Source organism: Perca fluviatilis, chromosome 23 (assembly GCF_010015445.1).
Source record: "Perca fluviatilis chromosome 23, GENO_Pfluv_1.0, whole genome shotgun sequence".
NCBI classification, from domain to species: domain Eukaryota; kingdom Metazoa; phylum Chordata; class Actinopteri; order Perciformes; family Percidae; genus Perca; species Perca fluviatilis.
The window spans coordinates 2991620-3012173 of NC_053134.1; the positions used below are offsets into that span (position 1 = coordinate 2991620).

General features: G+C 42.1%; 1 protein-coding gene across 1 annotated transcript in view; it reads right to left on the reverse strand.

The window, feature by feature from the left end:
• The window catches only part of LOC120553723 (receptor-type tyrosine-protein phosphatase beta-like), an 81291-nt gene that overhangs the window by 54307 nt on the left and 6430 nt on the right, over positions 1 to 20554 (reverse strand). Inside the window, exons 2-11 of the mRNA XM_039792416.1 lie at positions 17021 to 17435; positions 8950 to 9069; positions 8265 to 8274; positions 5482 to 5612; positions 5135 to 5398; positions 4278 to 4550; positions 2617 to 2733; positions 2361 to 2507; positions 1934 to 2051; positions 234 to 379 (exon numbers count right to left, since the gene is read on the reverse strand). Coding sequence (XP_039648350.1) covers positions 234 to 379; positions 1934 to 2051; positions 2361 to 2507; positions 2617 to 2733; positions 4278 to 4550; positions 5135 to 5398; positions 5482 to 5612; positions 8265 to 8274; positions 8950 to 9069; positions 17021 to 17435 — 1741 coding nt within the window. The remainder of the gene's footprint in view (positions 1 to 233; positions 380 to 1933; positions 2052 to 2360; positions 2508 to 2616; positions 2734 to 4277; positions 4551 to 5134; positions 5399 to 5481; positions 5613 to 8264; positions 8275 to 8949; positions 9070 to 17020; positions 17436 to 20554) is intronic.

Genomic DNA, 20554 nt, shown 5'->3' on the forward strand with positions numbered 1-20554 from the left:
AGAGGCCCTGGTATTAAACCATTACTGATGGCTGCATTCCACTTAGGAGAGGCCCTGGTATTGTGCATGCTGACTCACTGAAATATCTTACTGGGACACTTGATGGAACTGAGCCATCGTTAAGGTGATCAATGTCAGCTGTGCTTTTCCTACTATGACAAGTCAACATGTCTGCTGTGAATAAAGGTCCATTGGGGCAGTTTGAATCTGAAATGTAACTTGGAGTAACTCACCGGTGCGTGCCTCCAGACTGGTGCTTGTAGAGCGCAGCCCCCCGCTGACGGCGGCGGCCTGCAGCCGGTAGAGGGCGCCGGGGGTCAAACCAGCGAGCAGCAGAGAAGAAGAACCGACCGGAACGCTGTAGTTCTGAACCACGACACTGAACACGCAGAACATTCGTTTTTAAAACACATAATGTAGAGACAGACTGACAGATGTCAAAATAAAAGTCCATGTATTCTGGTTCAACTTGTTGTTCTCGTCATTTTTAAACATTTGACCCAGTTTAACATGTTAATGAGCAGTTTTAAGTTCGGTATTTTTCAACCTATTGTGTCATGTTTTTGTGTCTAAGTGACTGATGGGAACTACAATCTTTGACATTGGTCCAGTATACGTTAACGGGCAATTGCGCACCTTCATTTTCCGTCCAGTAAAAGTTCTGTTTTTGCCGCTGACAGACTAAGATTATTATTCTAAGTGTCTGACAACATGGAATGGAATATGGAAAGGATCCCTACAGAGATAGACCTTTTAATTAAAGAGTAAGATCCTTTTTATTTAACATTAAACAGCTCCGAAATCTCCATCACCAAACTACACCAGACTCCATGTAAATAATCAGGACTTTTATCATCGTAAAACACACTTCATTTAAAATCGACCGAAACAAAATTAAACTATCAAAAAGTCTGTCTTGGTTCATCTTTCCACTGTTCCAACAATCACCACTCTGGTTTGGTTGAAATAAACCCTTAATTCACCCATTTACATGTGGAGATATGCTGGCTCTATACACGCTAAAAGTCCTGATTATTTACATGGAGTCTGGTGGAGATATGCTGGCTCTATACACACTAAAAGTCCTGATTATTTACATGGAGTCTCGTGGAGATATGCTGGCTCTATACACGCTAAAAGTCCTGATTATTTACATGGAGTCTGGTGGTAATATGCTGGCTCTATACAAGCTAAAAGTCCTGATTATTTACATGGAGTCTGGTGGAGATATGCTGGCTCTATACACGCTAAAAGTCCTGATTATTTACATGGAGTCTGGTGGAAATATGCTGGCTCTATACACGCTAAAAGTCCTGATTATTTACATGGAGTCTGGTGGAGATATGCTGGCTCTATACACGCTTAAAAGTCCTGATTATTTACATGGAGTCTGGTGGAAATATGCTGGCTCTATACACGCTAAAAGTCCTGATTATTTACATGGAGTCTGGTGGAGATATGCTGGCTCTATACACGCTAAAAGTCCTGATTATTTACATGGAGTCTGGTGGAGATATGCTGGCTCTATACACGCTAAAAGTCCTGATTATTTACATGGAGTCTGGTGGAGATATGCTGGCTCTATACACGCTAAAAGTCCTGATTATTTACATGGAGTCTGGTGGAGATATGCTGGCTCTATACACACTAAAAGTCCTGATTATTTACATGGAGTCTGGTGGAGTTTGGTGATGGTGATTTCGGGGCTGTTTCATGTTAAACTAAAAGGATCTTACTCTTTAACTAAAAGGTGTAGCTCTGTAGGGATCCTTTCCATAATGTTGTCAGACACTTAGAATAATAATCTGAGCCTGTCAGAACGTTCTAAATGTCTAGTTGACCAATCAGATGGCCTGGTTGGATCTTCTCGTTGTATAATGAACATTTGATAGAGCTACAGGCTGCTTCTATTCTCCCCGGTTTAGAAACACACCTGTCTTGTAGGAGAGTCAGAATGAACGAGTCCACGTCTCCCGGTGGTTTTTCCCATGATGCCTGAAGGCTGCTGACCCCGGAGCATGTCAGAGTAATCATTTGCAACGCCATGGGAACTGCAACACACAAACACACACACTATGCAGTTACTAAACACGTGAGGACCAGCGCCTGCAAGTCTGTGTGTGAGTGTGTGTGTGTGTGTGTGTGTGTGTGTGTGTGTGTGTGTCTGTAGATATTGAATAAGACATCAAACATGTAGTTTGCTGTGATTTAAGGATGGAAGGTTAAAATAACTCAAATTAGACCATTTTACAATTAATTAAAGTACCTTAAGTTGTAAAAGTTTGGAAAATCACTGCACTAATGAATATTTTTTTACCTTTAAGATGTATTTCTGAGAAGTCACAGATATAAAAACAAACCTGTCCTCCCTTCCAATAACACGGAGGTGTTCAGTTTCCCGCTCCTGGTTGTCACGGTGATGGTGTACAGCCGCCCAGGTGTGAGCACGTTGAACGTGCACTCCCTCATGTTCGGCTCCACCTCCCTGGTATCCACGGTGACGTTACCTACGAGAGAAAAACAGGAAGCGATAATGACAATATGGGGTTAATCGTCTACATCTGAGCTCTGAGCCACAGAAAAAAAAAGGTTAAATCAGAAATATTGGACGGTTACCGTGGCGAAGGGTCAGGAAGTAGCTGTCACGTGACCCAGAGGGGGCGTGGCTCCACATGGCGCTGAGCGATGTCTCGTCAGAGTGGCGTACGTGGAGGTCCAACACCGAGGCCGGAGCTGCAGAGACACGAGGTGAGTTCAGGTTCAGCTCTGTGAGTTTTAACGGGTCATTTCGGTATTTTTATTTTTTTTTAACCTGGATCCTATTTCCCCAGGCAGTGGTGTCTCAGTGACTAATGTTTGTTTAACATGAAACAGCCCCAAAATCACCATCACCAAACTCCACCAGACTCCATGTAAATAATCAGACTTTTAACCGTTGTAGAGCTATAAGCATATCATGTAAGAATCAGGACTTTTAGCGTATAGAGCCAGCATATCTCCACAGACTCAATGTAAATAATCAGGACTTTGTAGTGTGTAGAGCGCATATCTCACCAGACTCCATGTAAATAATCAGGACTTTAGTAGCGGTGTATAGAGCCAGCATATCTCCACATGTAAATGGGTGAATTAAGGGTTTATTTCAACCAAACCAGAGTGGTGACTGTTGGAACAGTGGAAAGATGAACCAAGACGGCTTTTTGATAGTTTTATTTAGTTTCTGTCCACTTTGAATGAAGTGTGTTTTACGATGATAAAAGTCCTGATTATTTACAAGGAGTCTGGTGGAGATATGCTGGCTCTATACACGCTAAAAGTCCTGATTATTTACATGGAGTCTGGTGGATTTTTGGTAGATATGCGGCTCATACAGACCAGTCATCTATTATTTACATGGAGTCTGGTGGAGATATGCTGGCTCTATACACGCTAAAAGTCCTGATTATTTACATGGAGTCTGGTGGAGATATGCTGGCTCTATACACGCTAAAAGTCCTGATTATTTACATGGAGTCTGGTGCAGATATGCTGGCTCTATACACGCTAAAAGTCCTGATTATTTACATGGAGTCTGGTGGAGATATGCTGGCTCTATACACACTAAAAGTCCTGATTATTTACATGGGAGTCTGGTGGAGATATGCTGGCTCTATACACGCTAAAAGTCCTGATAATTTACATGGAGTCTGGTGGAGATATGCTGGCTCTATACACGCTAAAAGTCCTGATTATTTACATGGAGTCTGGTGGAGTTTGGTGATGGTGATTTCGGGGCTGTTTCATGTTAAATAAAAGGATCTTACTCTTTAACTAAAAGATCTATCTCTGTAGGGATCCTTTCCATAATGCTGTCAGACACTTAGAATAATAATTTATGAGAATAATGAGTCTTTCTGTCATATTTGTGCCATCATATCATGTGTGTGTGTGTGTGTGTGTGTGTGTGTGTGTGTGTGTGCTGCTGTGCGTCCCTGTGTGTGTAACAAGCATAGTGTGTGTCCCTGTGTGTGTAACAAGCATAGTGTGCGTGCGCTGTGCACGAGCCTAGGAGCATTTTACTAATGCTCTGTTAAAATAACAATGAAATGCTGCCTTATTGACTTTAGACCAGGTTTTTGTTGGTCAATGGTGAGATCACTTCCTGCTGCCTCAAGATAGCAATACTCCCAGAATGCCCCTGAACACACCTCCCTGTAAGACCAGCACGCCCAGAATGCCCCTGAACACACCTCCCTGTAACATGACATTATGTTGTATATTTTCGGCAGTAGTCTGACCTGTTGCTCCTTCACAGCTGCTCTCAGCCGTCAGTCCTCCGCTCTCCACTCTTAGCACAGCTCTGTACGTTCTCCCAGGCGTTAGTCCCGTCCCGGGGAAGCTGAAGTTCGCCGCCTCTCGCTCCGGAGTGGCGCTGTCTAACAGCTGCGACCCATCGAACAGGAGCAGCGTGTAGCTCTCCCAGCGACCAGCGGGGGGCGACCAAGACAGCAGGAGGCCTCCGGAGGGGGAGGGGGAGGGAGACAGGGTGAGGAGGGACGCTGCCGCCGGAGCTGGAGACGACAAAAAGGATGAAGAAATAAAAACAATGAAAAAGAAAGAAAGATGAAAGAAAAGAGGTGAAGGCTAGAAGGGACACAGCTACGGTGACGACAGTAAAGTTTAGGAACTAAATTGTGGTTTGGAATAAAACACTCCAGAGGAACGAACAAATGCGTTTCTGGAGTCAAAGTATTTAAATTATAGTGTTATATTAACCTAGATTTTGCAAAATTTAGCGTAATTTTGGGTAACTTCCGGCCGTAGCTGTATCCCTTCTAGCTGTAGCTGTATCCTTTTTGCTGTTGGTTTTTTCTTTTTTTTTTGTTCCCCCCCCGCGTTGGTTTTTTCTCTTTTTTTGTTTTCTCGTGCTGTTTTTTGTTTTTTTTGCTGTATCCCTTCTAGCTGTGACTGTATCCCTTCTAGCTGTGACTGTATCCCTTCTAGCTGTAGCTGTATCCCTTCTAGCTGTAGCTGTATCCCTTCTAGCTGTAGCTGTATCCCTTCTAGCTGTAGCTGTATCCCTTCTAGCTGTGGCTGTATCCCTTCTAGCTGTAGCTGTATCCCTTCTAGCTCACAACCAAGAACAGAACCTCACCTGTCCTGACGGTGATTTCTGATTGGCTCGTCAGCTTGCCGCTCCTGGACGTCACCGCGACCCGATAGGCCGAGCCGGGAGTCAGCTGGTCGACGGCGACCTCCGTGGCGTCCGGCGGAAGCGTCGTCTCCCAGCGGCTCGTGCCATTGGTCGAGACGACGGCGGCGACGAGCTCGTCCAGGTCGCCCGCGGGACGTTGCCATGACAACAGCAAGCTGCTGCTGTCGCTGTAGTCGGCGGTGAGGTTGGAGACGGCGGCGGGAGCTGCAAAAGAGATTTTAGATTTATTTCCTTATTTATTTCCTTTACTTCCTGTCTTCTTCTTCTTCTTCTTCTTCTCTCTGTACCTGTCTGAGCCGCCGTCGTCCGGCCGCTCTGCAGCCCGCCAGCCTCCGTCACCACGGTAACGTTGTACAGCCGCCCCGGCGCCAGGTCGAGCAGCGTGTGTTGCGTCGCGGTGCTCTCTAAACTTATGCACCTAAATATTTAATTAAAAAGTAACATACAAAAAAAACCCCCCACTAAAAAAAACCAATAAAAAAAAAAAAAAAAAAAAAAAATAGAAAAACTGGCATTAAAAGTATTTGTACACTAAATAAATAGGGAATTATTAGAATTGTTGGGGCTTTGTAAATTATAGAGTGTGGTCTAGACCAGGGGTCACCAACCTTTTCTAAACTGAGAGCTACTTCCTGGGTACTGAGTCATACGAAGGGCTACCAGTCTGATACACTCTTCTGAAATAACAAATGTGCTCAGTTTGCCTTTAGTTATATATGATTATTAATGATTAATGATAGTTATATATGATTACTGATTAATGATAGTTATATATGATTATTAATGATAGTTATATATGATTATTAATGATTAGTGATAGTTATATATGATTATTAATGATTAGTGATAGTTATATATGATTATTAATGATTAATGATAGTTATATATGATTATTAATGATAGTTATATATGATTATTAATGATTAATGATAGTTATATATGATTATTAATGATTAATGATAGTTATATATGATTATTAATGATTAGTGATAGTTATATATGATTATTAATGATTAATGATAGTCATATATGATTATTAATTATAGTTATATATGATTATTAATGATTAATGATAGTTATATATGATTATTAATGATTAATGATAGTTATATATGATTATTAATGATTAATGATAGTCATATATGATTATTAATGATAGTTATATATGATTATTAATGATTAATGATAGTTATATATGATTATTAATGATTAATGATAGTTATATATGATTATTAATGATTAGTGATAGTTATATATGATTATTAATGATAGTTATATATGATTATTAATGATTAATGATAGTTATATATGATTATTAATGATTAATGATAGTTATATATGATTATTAATGATTAGTGATAGTTATATATGATTATTAATGATTAATGATAGTCATATATGATTATTAATGATAGTTATATATGATTATTAATGATTAATGATAGTTATATATGATTATTAATGATTAATGATAGTTATATATGATTATTAATGATTAATGAGACTCATCTATGTGAAGACACTGATGATGGTAATGATTTCTCACAATAATTATCAACAACGACTTAACAAGGTGGGAAACAGATAATATCAATATTCAATTTTCATTTTTAGAACAGGCCTGAGGGCTCCTCGTGGGGTCCTAGGGGGCTACCTGGTGCACCGTGTTGGTGACCCCTGGTCTAGACTCTATCTGTACAGTGTCTCGAGATAACTCTTGTTATGATTTGATACTATAAATAAAATTTAATTGAAATAGGTCCGATACGAGCCCAACAAGTACATTTTGTTTGACAGCTTTTTAAAAGCCCGAACCCATTTACAGCCCGACATTATTCCAATGTGAGCAATATATCGATATGATAACGATATCGAAATATGAGACTAGATATCGTCTTAGATTATGGATATCGTAATATGACATAAGTGTCTTTTCCTGGTTTTAAAGGCTGCATTACAGTAAAGTGATGTCATTTCCTGAACTTACCAGACTGTTGTAGCTGTTCTATTATTCACCTTTACCCACTTAGTTATTATATCCACATTACTGATGATCATTGATATAAAATCTCATTGTGTAAAGCACCGATAGTCAACGCACAATATCGTCGCGGTATCGATATCGAGGTATTTGGTCAAAAGTATCGTGATATTTGATTTTCTCCACATCGCCCAGCCCTAGCACGCACACAGCTCTTTTGCCTTTCGTCAAAAACGAGTCATTTCTACATGTTTGAACATCATTTATTTAGTGTTAATTTTGTCACCTATTTTTTATTTAGTCTTAGTCTTGTGCCAAACATTTTTGTTAGTCAAGTTTTAGTCGACTAAAAGTCTCGTCGTTTTAGTTCAGTTTTAGTCAAAAGAGAACTCAAGGTATCTTAGTCAAGTTTTAGTCGACTAAAAGTCTCGCCATTTTAGTCAAGTTTTAGTCAAAACATTTTAATCTTTTTTTTAAATAAATTATTTCTGATAACCATTTCAGTCAAATAGTTATAAAAATAAATAAATGCTATAAAGTTATATAAATATTGAGCTTCTTCCTTATTTCACCAGTAAACGACAAAAACAACCACTGCATGGGAAAAGGATATTTTACAATAAAATAAATGCACCACGAAACTGGCGAGGCGTATTTCAAGTGAACGCAACGTGTCTGTTGTTTTTCAGACAACGGCAGCTGCAGACTGTCGTACGTCTCGTGAAATAGAGACAAACCTTTACACCGTTTAGCGGTCAGCATTGTAACCCTTTTATATATGTCAATGATTGTAACCGTGTTTACTCCAACTGCTAGCTAACGGTAGGCTAACGTTACCTGCTGCCGAGTGTAGTGTTAACTAGCTAACGATAGGCTAACGTTACCTGCTGCCAAGTGTAGTGTTAACTAGCTAACGGTATGCTAACGTTACCTGCTGCCTAGTGTTAACTAGCGCCCCGTGCAGCGATGTTTCGGTTGACTCTAACGTCCGTTTAGGAGCATCAGAGAGAAGCGCAGGCATTTAAGTGGCACCAAAATCTGCGTTGCTATTCGGTCCGGTAGATAACGTTGTAATGCAATTTTCGATACCGTAGCAACTCTCGTAACAGCTGAATATTCTATCTCATGATGAAAAGTAGAGAGCGATTGTAGCGAAAAAATGAAGAGAGATTTTATCTTAGTTTTTATTTTATGCAAAACATTTTAGTCTCGTCTTTTTTCGTCAACAATAATGCTCGTTAATTTAGTCTTAGTCAGCGTTTTTGGACATCGGCGCAGTCTCGTCATCGTCTCGTCTTAGTCGTGGAAAAAAAGGTCGTTGACGAACACATTTAGTCTCGTCTCGTCTGAGGAAATTAACGCTACATTTATTCGGTGACTACCGTCGGCTATCGGCCACTTGGAGGTCGGAACAAAGACATAGAAGAAGTCCTCCAGAAGGCCAGCCTCCGTTTCACCTCCTCAGCATCCATTTTCACGCTAATCGAAACGCATCAGCTGACCGCCCACTGGCCCGAGCCCGTGTAAAATGATAGAAATTAAGACCCAACCCGAACCGGGTCTGGGCAAAGATCTCCAGCTGTATTTGTAAAGAACAGCAGCTCTTTAGCAGTTGGTTTTTTTGAGTGGGGGTTAATAAATAAAGCAACTGAAGCAATTAAAAACATGGGACAATAAGGAGACACAGAGGAAGGACAGAAAGAAAGAAAAGAGTTAAGAAACTCAGAGAAAGTTAAGAGTTTTATGGGTCTGATCCGAAACAGGACCCACGTACCCGTTTGGTCCCACAGCTGCAGCTTGAAGCGCTCCGTCCTGCCCGGGCCGGCCTGCCAGGAAAGGCCCAGGCTGCTGCAGGTGCTGGAGGTCACCGCCAGGCCGCTCACCGCCGACGGCCCTGATGATACAACACACACACACACACACACACACACACACAGTCAGATGTTTTATGAGACCATAAAAAGTAAAATCCTGATGCAAACAGCTGATTAGTAATACAAACACTGAATTACTGACTCATTAAAGAGACATAAAACACACACAGAGGCTGTTCAACACACACACACACACACACAGTTCAACACACACACACACACACACACACACACACACACACACACACACACACACCATTCAACACACACACACACACACACACACACACCTACCTTTCAACACACACATTACACAGTTGAAAGCATTTAGTTTGACAAAGGAACTACTCATAAACTCAGGAAACACATTCACTCACTCACTCACTCACTCACTCACTCACTCACTCACTCACTCACTCACTCACTCACTCACACACACACACACACACACACACACACACACACACACACACACACACACACACACACACACACACACCGTTCAACACACACACACATTACACACTTAAAAGTATTTAGTTTGACGAAACAACCACTCATAAAAAGAAAAATCCTGATGCAAACAGCCGATTAGTAACACAAACACTGAATTACTGACTCTTTAAAGAGACATAAAACACACACAGAGAGGCTGTACAACACACACACACACACACACACACACACACAAACACACACACACACACACATTACACACTTAAAAGTATTTAGTTTGACAAAACAACCACTCATAAACTCAGGAAACACACACATGCACTCACTCACTCACTCACTCACACACACACACACACACACACACACACACACAAAAAACGTTCAACACACACACACACACAACACACACACACACACACACACCGTTCAACACACACACACACACTGTTCAACACACACACACACACACACCTTTCAACACACACACATTACACACTTAAAAGCATTTAGTTTGACAAAACAACCACTCATAAACTCACATGCACTCACACACACACACACACACACACATTTCAAACACACACACACACACACACACACACACAGTCAGATAGATGAAAGGATGGCTATCAGTGTCATCTCTGAATTTAGCCGAGCTTTTGCACAAAGAAAACGTACAGACTGTGTCCTGAAACAGTGGGCCTGTTCCTTTAAACTGCTGGATGTGTTTTGAACATGAGGAACAGGCGCGCTGCAGGAAGGCTTCAGCCGGGAAGGATCCATCGCTACAACCGCTGTCCTTGTCATCAAACATGAGAGCACTGTGGGAGCCCCACTCCCCTGCTTCTCCTAACGTTATCCGCCTGTCTAGAGCTCCCTGCTTCCTAAATGTTGTGTTTTTCCCACAAGGTGTGTGTGTCTGTGTGTGTGTGTGCTGTGTGTGCTGTGTGTGTGTGTGTGTGTGTGTGTGTGTGTGTGTGTGTGTGTGTGTGTGTGTGTGTGTGTGTGCCGTGTCGCCACTTGCGCTTCAAACTGAGGTCGAACAGTATTATCGGGCGGCCACAGCTCTGCCCAGCGAGTGCCACACCGACACAAACAGACAACAAGAGCTCTGTTGATGTTTCTATGGTTACGTTTATGAGTTTGAAGGGAAATGATTGAACCATTTTATGGATGGACTCCAGTCACTAATATTGACTGTTGATTTGTGTCTATCCTACTGTCTACTTTATTCCCTTATAATGCCCAGATTTAATGCTGTCTTTTTTAAACTTTATCCTGGCACTGCTATAGTTTTTATATGACTATGTCTACATTCTCCTCTTATATTGTCCATATTTAATGCTGGTCTCTAGACTTTATCCGTGCACTATTAGACTTATTTGCACTACTACCATGACACACACACACTCTCATAGAGCACCTTACCATAAAGCATCTCACCATAGAGCACCTCACCATAGAGCACCTTACCATGCAGACTGAATCCCAGGGTCAGTCTCTGCCCAGTCACTGCAAGCCTCTCATGCTTATAAATCCCTTAAAGTACATTCATGTGGATTTTTATTTAGCATCTTTTCTTTTATTGTCCATATTATTCATGTGGATTTGTCATTTTATCATCCTGTTTATGATGTATGTGTATGTTGTGTGGGACCTTGAATTTCCCCTTGGGGACCAATTTGGCCAGGGAGCCAGGTCCACTCCTCAGGATGTTTTTTGCTACCTTTTTTTCTATTTATATATTATTTCCTATTATCTTATACCTTGGGCCATCACAAGTTGATAATGACCACCCCCAACTCGGCCCCGTTTGGTCTCAGGGGCTAAAAAAACACCCTTTTTGGGAAAAGCTTTTGACAGAATGATGTAATTGTGAATATTAAGGTACTGCAGCTACATAAATGGTCGTATAACCCTAAAATGTTGCATGGTGTATCCTGATACAGTAGAAAAAGATTCTGGGGATTGCTGCCTTTTTGCTGTCAAATATCACCCACAACATACCCCAAAAGACAAAAAATGTCTGTCCGCCTGACAAATTGTCATCAAAAGTGATCATTTTTCAAGCATTTTATTATAGACATCACTGCCTCAAATGTACATGAAAAACTTCCCAAGTTTATAAGCTTCAATATAAGTCCAAGATGACCTTTCTATCTAGAGGATATACTTATATTACTATCTATGACTATGTTTACATGCAGCCAATAACCCGTTCAAAACCGGAATATTAGCAATAACCCGGTTGTGCACGGCCATGTAAACACCGGTAAAAACCTGAATATGCTACCTGGGTTAGCCCTTTTCTAACCCGAAATTTTGGTCATGTAAACGAGTATCGGCATATCCCCATCACAAGGAACATTGATTTGTGTTCAGCGCATGTTCTATTCACAAGGAGTCTCGGTCTTTTGAGTAGAGGAACTTCTCATATGCGCCAGAAAACATAGTTATAATAATAATTATATACTATAATAATATAGTTATATATATATATATATATATGTCAATGCAGAAAACCTGCGCGCAGTATACCGGAAGTAAACAGGAAGTAGAGGTAAACATGGCGAGACGCAGCACAGCACACTACTTTTGGCGAGGAGGAAACGTATTACTTTATTGGTGTGGTGAAAACCATGAATATAATGTCTTTATTAGTGTGGTGAAAACCATGAATATAATGTCTTTATTAGTGTGGTGAAAACCATGAATATAATGTCTTTATTAGTGTGGTGAAAACCATGAATATAATGTCTTTATTAGTGTGGTGAAAACCATGAATATAATGTCTTTATTAGTGTGGTGAAAACCATGAATATAATGTCTTTATTAGTGTGGTGAAAACCATGAATATAATGTCTTTTGTTGACGGCAGAAAGTACCGAGATAGTGAGATTTATAAGAAGGGGACCGAGAAGTGATTGCGTCTTAAGGTTGTCCGTAGGCTACGTCCAGACGCTAACCGTGCATCGCCGTTTATTTCGGGATATCGCCGATTGATTACAAAGTCCACGTATACAGGAGTAACTCTCTCTGCTCTCGCGTGTAAACGGGTTATTCCGAATGTTTCAGAAACCCGAATAGTGACCTTAACTCGACCTTAACCCGAAAATTGACAGCTTGTAAACGCACGGTGGCTCAGTGGTTAGCACTTCTGCCTCACAGCAAGAAGGTTCTGGGTTCGAACCCAGTTCGTCCCGGGCCTTTCTGTGTGGAGTTTGCATGTTCTCCCCGTGTTTGCGTGGGTTTCCTCCGGGTGCTCCGGTTTCTTCCCACCATAAAGACATGCATGCTGGGTAACTAGGACTAAAGTTGAAAATTAGCTGACTGGCTAACACTGGCGCATTTACAGAGATGTTCATTAATGTGCATTGTCCTAATATAAAAAAAATAAATAAATAAAATAAAAATAGTCTGGGTGCCTCCATCTGCTTCTTAGTTTTGTTAGTATCCTGACCCCTTTAAAAGGTTTAAAACAGCAAAGTCACCCATCAGCGGCAGAGCAGCAGCTCCCGTGTTCCTGCGAGGTGAAATGACTAACGCAGCTTTGAGGAAGCTGTGGACGCTTGTGGCGGCGACGCGAAGAGTTGAAAACACGTGAAAACAAACGTGCAGAGTGTGTGTGGACACTAGAGAGTCGGTGGATGTAACCGTGGGAGATAAGAGACCACAAACACAACAGCACAAGTGTTTGGCATTGCTGAGAAGGTTACTGTGGGGACTCGACAGTACACTGCACCCAGCAGTAGCACCCGGTTTCCTCCAAACACACACACACACACACACACACACATACACACACACACACATATATAAATATATACACACACACACACACACACACACCCTCACGCCCTTTCCCAGTGCTTCCCACAGAACAAAGAAACAATGGAGGCAGGAAATGGCTGAACCCTGTGCTCTGCCCACGATGGAAATACACACTAAGGGTCCAACTTCTGTTCTGGGCGCCTGCCAGCATGGACGCACAACACACACACACACACACACACACACACACACACACACACACACACACACACACACACACACACATACACACGCGCATACTTAAGCTCTATCACTCTCACCCAGCAGGGTTTTGGTTCCTGTAACTAAATCACACAATAAGGAGAGGGGAAACTACATGACATTCACTCTAGAACACACACACACACACACACACACACACACCACACACACACACACACACACACACACACACACAAAAAGACAAAGAGGTCGTGCCGTGTTCTTTTACTTCAAAAGACGAGAGGTCAGAGGAGATGGAAACAATAGATTATTTTTGCTAAATATTGCTTTCAGGGGGTAAAAGCTCCGGACTTCTGCAAACACGTAACCTTCAGGTTCTTACAGGGGGGTGTAGCCGTGTTTATACATCAGTGATGGAACAAGTACTCACATCCTTTACTGCAGTACAAGTATTAAATACCACGCTGTGAAAATACTCCATCTTACTGCAGTAAAAGTCTGTATGTTACAGTAAAGTGCTCCCTGTCAGTGTTGTTCCTCTCCTATCTCATGTTTCTGGATGAACATTCCTGCTGCATTCATGTGTATGTTGCATTTTCCTGCTGTACACGTTTAAGGTCGTTCTTATTCTCTCACTCCTTTATATGCCGTTGGGGTAGTTTAATTTACAGCAATGCGTCATATTAAAGCTTGTTTTAATACTCAATTTGGGGATTCTTTCCATGATTCTGTTATCACAGAAACCATAGGGGCTCTATGGCCGCGTTGTACTAACCTGACTCCAGTGTTGTGCCTGCTCATTGAACGCTAGTTCGTGAACTTGTTCATATTTTGGGGCGAACGTGAACTGAACGTACCGTGAACTCCTTCATCCTGGTGTCTGTGAACGCCACGCTCTCTCAGTTTAACTTCGTCCAATAGGGCGCCAGATTTCTACAGAGCCTTCCAGGCCAAAACCAGGGCTAAAACACACCGTAAACAGGCCTTCATATGTAGCGGAAAAAACACCCAATCTGGTAACACCAGCCAACCAGTGTCTCACCGCCACATGGGTCATCCAATCAGAAAGCAGCGTGGAGGCTTCGTACGATCATTTAAACCAGTTTTATGACGAGCTTGGTGAGGATGGAAAAATCTGACATTTCTGGGCAAACTTTCAAAAAGAAAATCTGCACTTCAGTCCCATCCACAGCAAGACCTGAAACGGCACGTTGGACTGAAGCAACATGTGGAGAATAAGAACTATGAACTAAGTTCATTTTTGGAACGGTGAACTTAGTTCGAAATTTCAAAGTATGAACTATGAACTGAACTAGTTCATTTTAAAAGGGAACTTTCCCAACACTGCCAGACTCCGCCAGATGGATCGCTTCCCATTTGCTCGGCATATCCATCTGGGAACTTTCCGTTGGAGAACTTTTGGGAAGGGGGCGAAAATACTGGTTATCTGATTGGATAAACCATCTATTGCCACCTATAGTTGGTGATATACGGGCCAAATCAACCAATCAGATCGACGAAATCAGATCAATGAAGGAATACTTTCTAATTTGGATAAAAACTTGCTGCGATAGCTACGCTCATCTCATCCCTGGAAGCTAGGGCTGTCCTCGATTAAAGAAATTAGATATTTTGTCGACTAATCGATTAGTTGATGTAATCGACAGAGCTGTGCGCTTTGAGAGGTGGTTAAGACTAGAAAAGCACAATATAAATGTAGTTAATTAACCATCTGTAAAACTGAGTTTCTCCACAATTAATCCTGCAAAAGCACCACTTTAAATCTTGTGTTTACCATAAATGTGCTCATGAGTTTCTTGGAAATGAGCAATTAAGCATGAATAAGCATAAAAAATGACTTATCAACTAAAGAAATCTTAGTCGACTAAGACCAAAACGACCGATTAGTCAACTAATCGACTAAGAGGTGGCAGCCCTAGTGGAAGCCGGCTTAGACTGAACAGTCGCTTCTCTTTGCGTCACACCTAAACGCTGATTGGTCAGTTGTTTTGGCGAACGGCTCCAAATGTTCTCTATCTCAAGATGCCAGGCTGATGTGGTCTCACGCAGAGAGTTCGCCTGCCGATCGCTCAGAGTTGGCATAACAATCCCTCCGCCCAAGTAGCAGAGAGTAGCAGTGCTTCGCCTTTCTGAGAATATAGTCCCCAGTATGTTTACTGTTAGAAGATGGCTGTGTGTCATGTGACCTTGTTATTGGTACACGCTGTGACTCTACAAATCACAACATGGAAATAGGAACGTTATTTTGTCACTTATTGGGAGCAGTAGGCTAGATGGAGCCGGTTACCTCCAGGATCTGTGCTAAGCTAGGCTAGATGGAGCCGGTTACCTCCAGGATCTGTGCTAAGCTAGGCTAGATGGAGCCGGTTACCTCCAGGATCTGTGCTAAGCTAGGCTAGATGGAGCCGGTTACCTCCAGGATCTGTGCTAAGCTAGGCTAGCGGTGGGTGTGTCAGACAGAGTTACGACACGTACGGAGATGAGAAGGGTATGTATGGACTTATCTAACTCTGGAGGATACGGGGAATAAGACAAAGTCCCAATAAATCGGCGTGTTCCTTTAAAGGTCCCATGACATGGTGCTCGTTGGATGCTTTTATATAGTCCTTAGTGGTCCCCTAATACTGTATCTGAAGTCTTTTTTTATATAGACCTTAGTGGTCCCCTAATACTGTATCTGAAGTCTCTTTTATATAGGCCTTAGTGGTCCCCTAATACTGTATCTGAAGTCTCTTTTATATAGACCTTAGTGGTCCCCTAATACTGTATCTGAAGTCTCTTTTATATAGGCCTTAGTGGTCCCCTAATACTGTATCTGAAGTCTCTTTTATATAGACCTTAGTGGTCTCCTAATACTGTATCTGAAGTCTCTTTTATATAGACCTTAGTGGTCCCCTAATACTGTATCTGAAGTCTCTTTTATATATACCTTAGTGGTCTCCTAATACTGTATCTGAAGTCTCTTTTATATAGACCTTAGTGGTCCCCTAATACTGTATCTGAAGTCTCTTTTATATATACCTTAGTGGTCTCCTAATACTGTATCTGAAGTCTCTTTTATATAGACCTTAGTGGTCTCCTAATACTGTATCTGAAGTCTCTTTTATATAGACCTTAGTGGTCCCCTAATACTGTATCTGAAGTCTCTTTTATATATACCTTAGTGGTCCCCTAATACTGTATCTGAAGTCTCAGAGCAGAGAAAGGGGAGGTGACCTTGCTCCTTATGACCTCATAAGGAGAAGATTCCTGATTGGTCCATCTGAGCTTTCATTTTCTCAAAGCCAGAGCAGGATACCCAGGGCTCGGTTTACACCTATCACCATTTCTAGCCACTGGGGGACCATAGGCAGGCTGGGGGGGAACTCATATTAATGTTAAAAAAACTCATAAAGTGACATTTTCATGCCATGGGATCTTTAACGCTATGTTATGCAGTCAGGGGGGGGGGGCCTGACTGCATAACAGTGCAGCACATGTCTGGACTGAGGGAGGACTTACTGGTGTTCAGGGTGATGTTTGCCGTCTCCTCATCTCTCTGGGACTGGACCTGCAGCAGGTAGGCGGTTCCTGGCTCGAGCTGCTCCAGCACGCAGGTGAAAACGCCTCCTAGCTCCTCGTTCCCTCCGTCCTCCACTCCTAGCTGGTTAGTTCTCAGGTAGTCTGTTCCCATCTCCTCCTTCGCCGCCTCCTCTCCTTTGATCTCATTAGTCTCTACCTCCTCCTCTCCTTCGTTTCTCCTCGCCGTACACTCGGCGGCGTCTGCCGCGGCGTCCGGAGACGTCACGGTGAAGGAGCAGTTGCGTCCGGGCGTGGTGACGGTCAGCGAGATGGAGTCCAGGCCGGACACGGGTCCAGACACCGAGATGTTACACGGGACGGACTGGGACTCTGCGGGAGCGGCACTGCTCAGATCCTGACGGGGGAAACAAGACGCCAAAAACAGTCAGATAAAGCACTGAACAATATTTATAGCCTAGAAATCTAGACCACCCTAGCGGCAGCTAATTTAATTTGCAGCCAGGGTCAGTCTAAGCAACTCTCTGTTGGCTTACGAGCTGGAAAAAACTAATTTTGGTCAGGCCAATCACATCGTGTATAGAATCGGTGGGCGGGGCTTATGGCTGCTGCTGCTGCTGGTGAACAGAGGTCTTCTGGAAGACTTGGAGTTCAGCTTTTCTTTGAGAAAAGAACAAAGAACGGCACTGAAGTCATTCTTAAAAAAGGGAAGATGTGTTCAGAGTTTAAAGTTTAATCTATCAACTAGCTTCTCTACCTTCTTCGTTGCTCTGATTGGTTGTAGAGCTATCCTATTGCGTGCAGAGGGGAATTTGAAAGACAACCGTTTATCCCGCCCCCTCTGATTGAGCCCTGACCAATGGGGAGTTCCCAGACCTCAACATCTGGATGTGGGGCTGGCTTGTCGGGCTACAATACTTTAGTTTTTTATATCTTGTTTTCATAATTGTAGTCTGCATCGAAGACAGTTCATTTCCAGGTTAATCGCCGGATGCTCCTCTCTCTCTCTGTGTTCTCAAACTCCGTTCTCTTCAGGAAGCAACAACAAACTCCGAGCCAGCGAGCTACACGCTGAAAATGTCAAGTTCTGAAGAATATTAGGGTCATGGAACAAGTCAGGTCTGCTCGGTTCTTTCAGGGAATGATTGTAAAGATTTATAAAGAATATGTTTAGGTCATTTCCTCTCTAACTGGGAGGTTTTGGGACTGATTGGTGGGATTGCTGTGGACGAAGTACACACAGAGATACACTGGTAAGAGCCAATCAGGTTTAACCATGTATCAGCTCATTTAAATATCTCACGGTACTGGATTGTGTCAACAGTTAACTTCATTTAATATTGTATGTGGCGTTTTCTTTTGCAAGGGTGCAAATGTTCCACCAAAACAAGTTCCTTCCTGAGACTATTTAGCAGAGCCACCGTTCCTGCGTCTGGAGCTTAGCGCTGCCCAGGACGATTGTGATTGGTTTAAAGCTACGTTTTGCAAGAATTTCTAGCGGTGAAATTGTATATGACAACCAACTGAATATTACTTTCTAGCCCCTCCTCCTACGGTGGCCGAACCCGAAATGATCTCTTAGTATCTCCATCGTTTACACTCAGCTGTTCTAGCTGTTCTCCAATATTAACTTTGGTCTTGTTGCGTTGCCTGTCGCATTGTCGTTTTAATTCTCTTTTTCGCTTCCCTGGCGAGTAATCTTCCCCTGGCATTCGTCACGGTGCCAGAGGGCGAAATCCCGATGTATGTCCCTCTTTGGCTAATGTCTTTTAAAGATGGAGGCGCTACGTGGCGGCCGTCATTCGAGTCGCTCGTATGTATTCTGAATGATTCTGAATGGCAGATTCTACGCTAAGAGAATACTTTGATTAGTTGGTGGAAGTAACTACACATGAATGAGCACATATTTGTGAAAGAACAAATATTCTTTTGCTAAGAATCAACTAAAAAAATTACACAATGTACTGTCATTCAATGTGTTCCTTTTATTTTCATGACTATTTACATTGTAGATTCTCACTGAAGGCATCAAAACTATGAATGAACACATATGGAATTATGTACTCAACAAAAAAGTGTGAAATAACTGAAAACATGTCTTATATTTTAGATTCTTCAAAGTAGCCACCCTTTGCTTTTTTGGATAACTCTGCAAACCCTTGGTGTTCTCTCAATGAGCTTCATGAGGTAGTCACCTGAAATGGTTTTACCTTCACAGGTGTGCTTTGTCAGGGTTCATTAGTGGAAGTTTTTCCCTTATTAATAAAAAAGCAAAGGGTGGCTACTTTGAAGAATCTAAAATATAAGACATGTTTTCAGTTATTTCACACTTTTTTGTTAAGTACATAATTCCATATGTGTTCATTCATAGTTTTGATGCCTTCAGTGAGAATCTACAATGTAAATAGTCATGAAAATAAAAGGAAACGCATTGAATGAGAAGGTGTGTCCAAACTTTTGGCCTGTACTGTAGGTTTAAAGAAATGCAAACATCCTAGAGCAGTTTTTTTTCTATCCCTATCCCAGAATGCATCTGTGGGGTAGCCAGATAGTCTTGCATTGCTGGAGATACTGTAGGTCTGGCGATGCGAGACTATCTGATATCTAACTGTGTGTCACATCTGCCCCGCTCTAATTGTGTTTTCTGCTTGTTTTCATGAACTTCCTGTTTTATTTTGAATTCCACTGTTTGGTTACGTCCTTGCTCACTTGTCTTCCTGTCTTTGCTCGTTTCCCGCCTTTTCTGGTTCTGCCCCGCCCTGATGTCTTCCACCTGTTGTATCACCTGTCCCTTGTTAGTGTTTGTTACCCTGTGTATATTAATCTCTGTGTTTTCCTTGTCCTTTGTTGGATTATAACATTACGTTCTGTCTGTGTGTTGTAGCTGTCGCTGTGTGCCTTGTTTTGATGTTCTTTGTGTTCTGCATGCTTTTTGGGACTACTTTTGTGTTTGCTTGCATGCCAACCTCTGGACACCTTTTGTAAGTTTTTGTCATTAAATTCTATTCTCTGAATTTTCTGCATTTGGGTCCTCCATTCCCTGGTTCCCGTGACAGTGTGTCTGTCTGCTGTTTACCGCTGAGCCGGTAGATTACAGTGGCTTTATCAGAGCTTTTATTCTGAAAAAACTGAGACTCAAATCAATTATTCAAACACAAAATTAGCCTTAATTGCTTTATAGTGTTGCCATATGAATGCAGTTTTTTTGGATACATTTTTTGGATGGTGAATGAATGAACAACACACAGCACAGCAACACGATCCCTGTTTTTCCTTTTGAGTCTGACCATCTCAGCGCCACCTTTCTTTTTTTTTGACTTTCTGAGCTCACCTGGCCACTCCCCCTATTTTTCTGAAAATCCTAGACATGGTTGTGACCGTTAGTGCTTTCTGATTAGATATCGGATGTTGTTTGTATTGAAATAAGAGGCTGCTGCGGCCTGCTGTACGGGTTGAGCAGAGGCTGCACAGTTTGAGAGCGCCATGCACTCGCTTGTGGGCGCTCCTGGTGCGTGC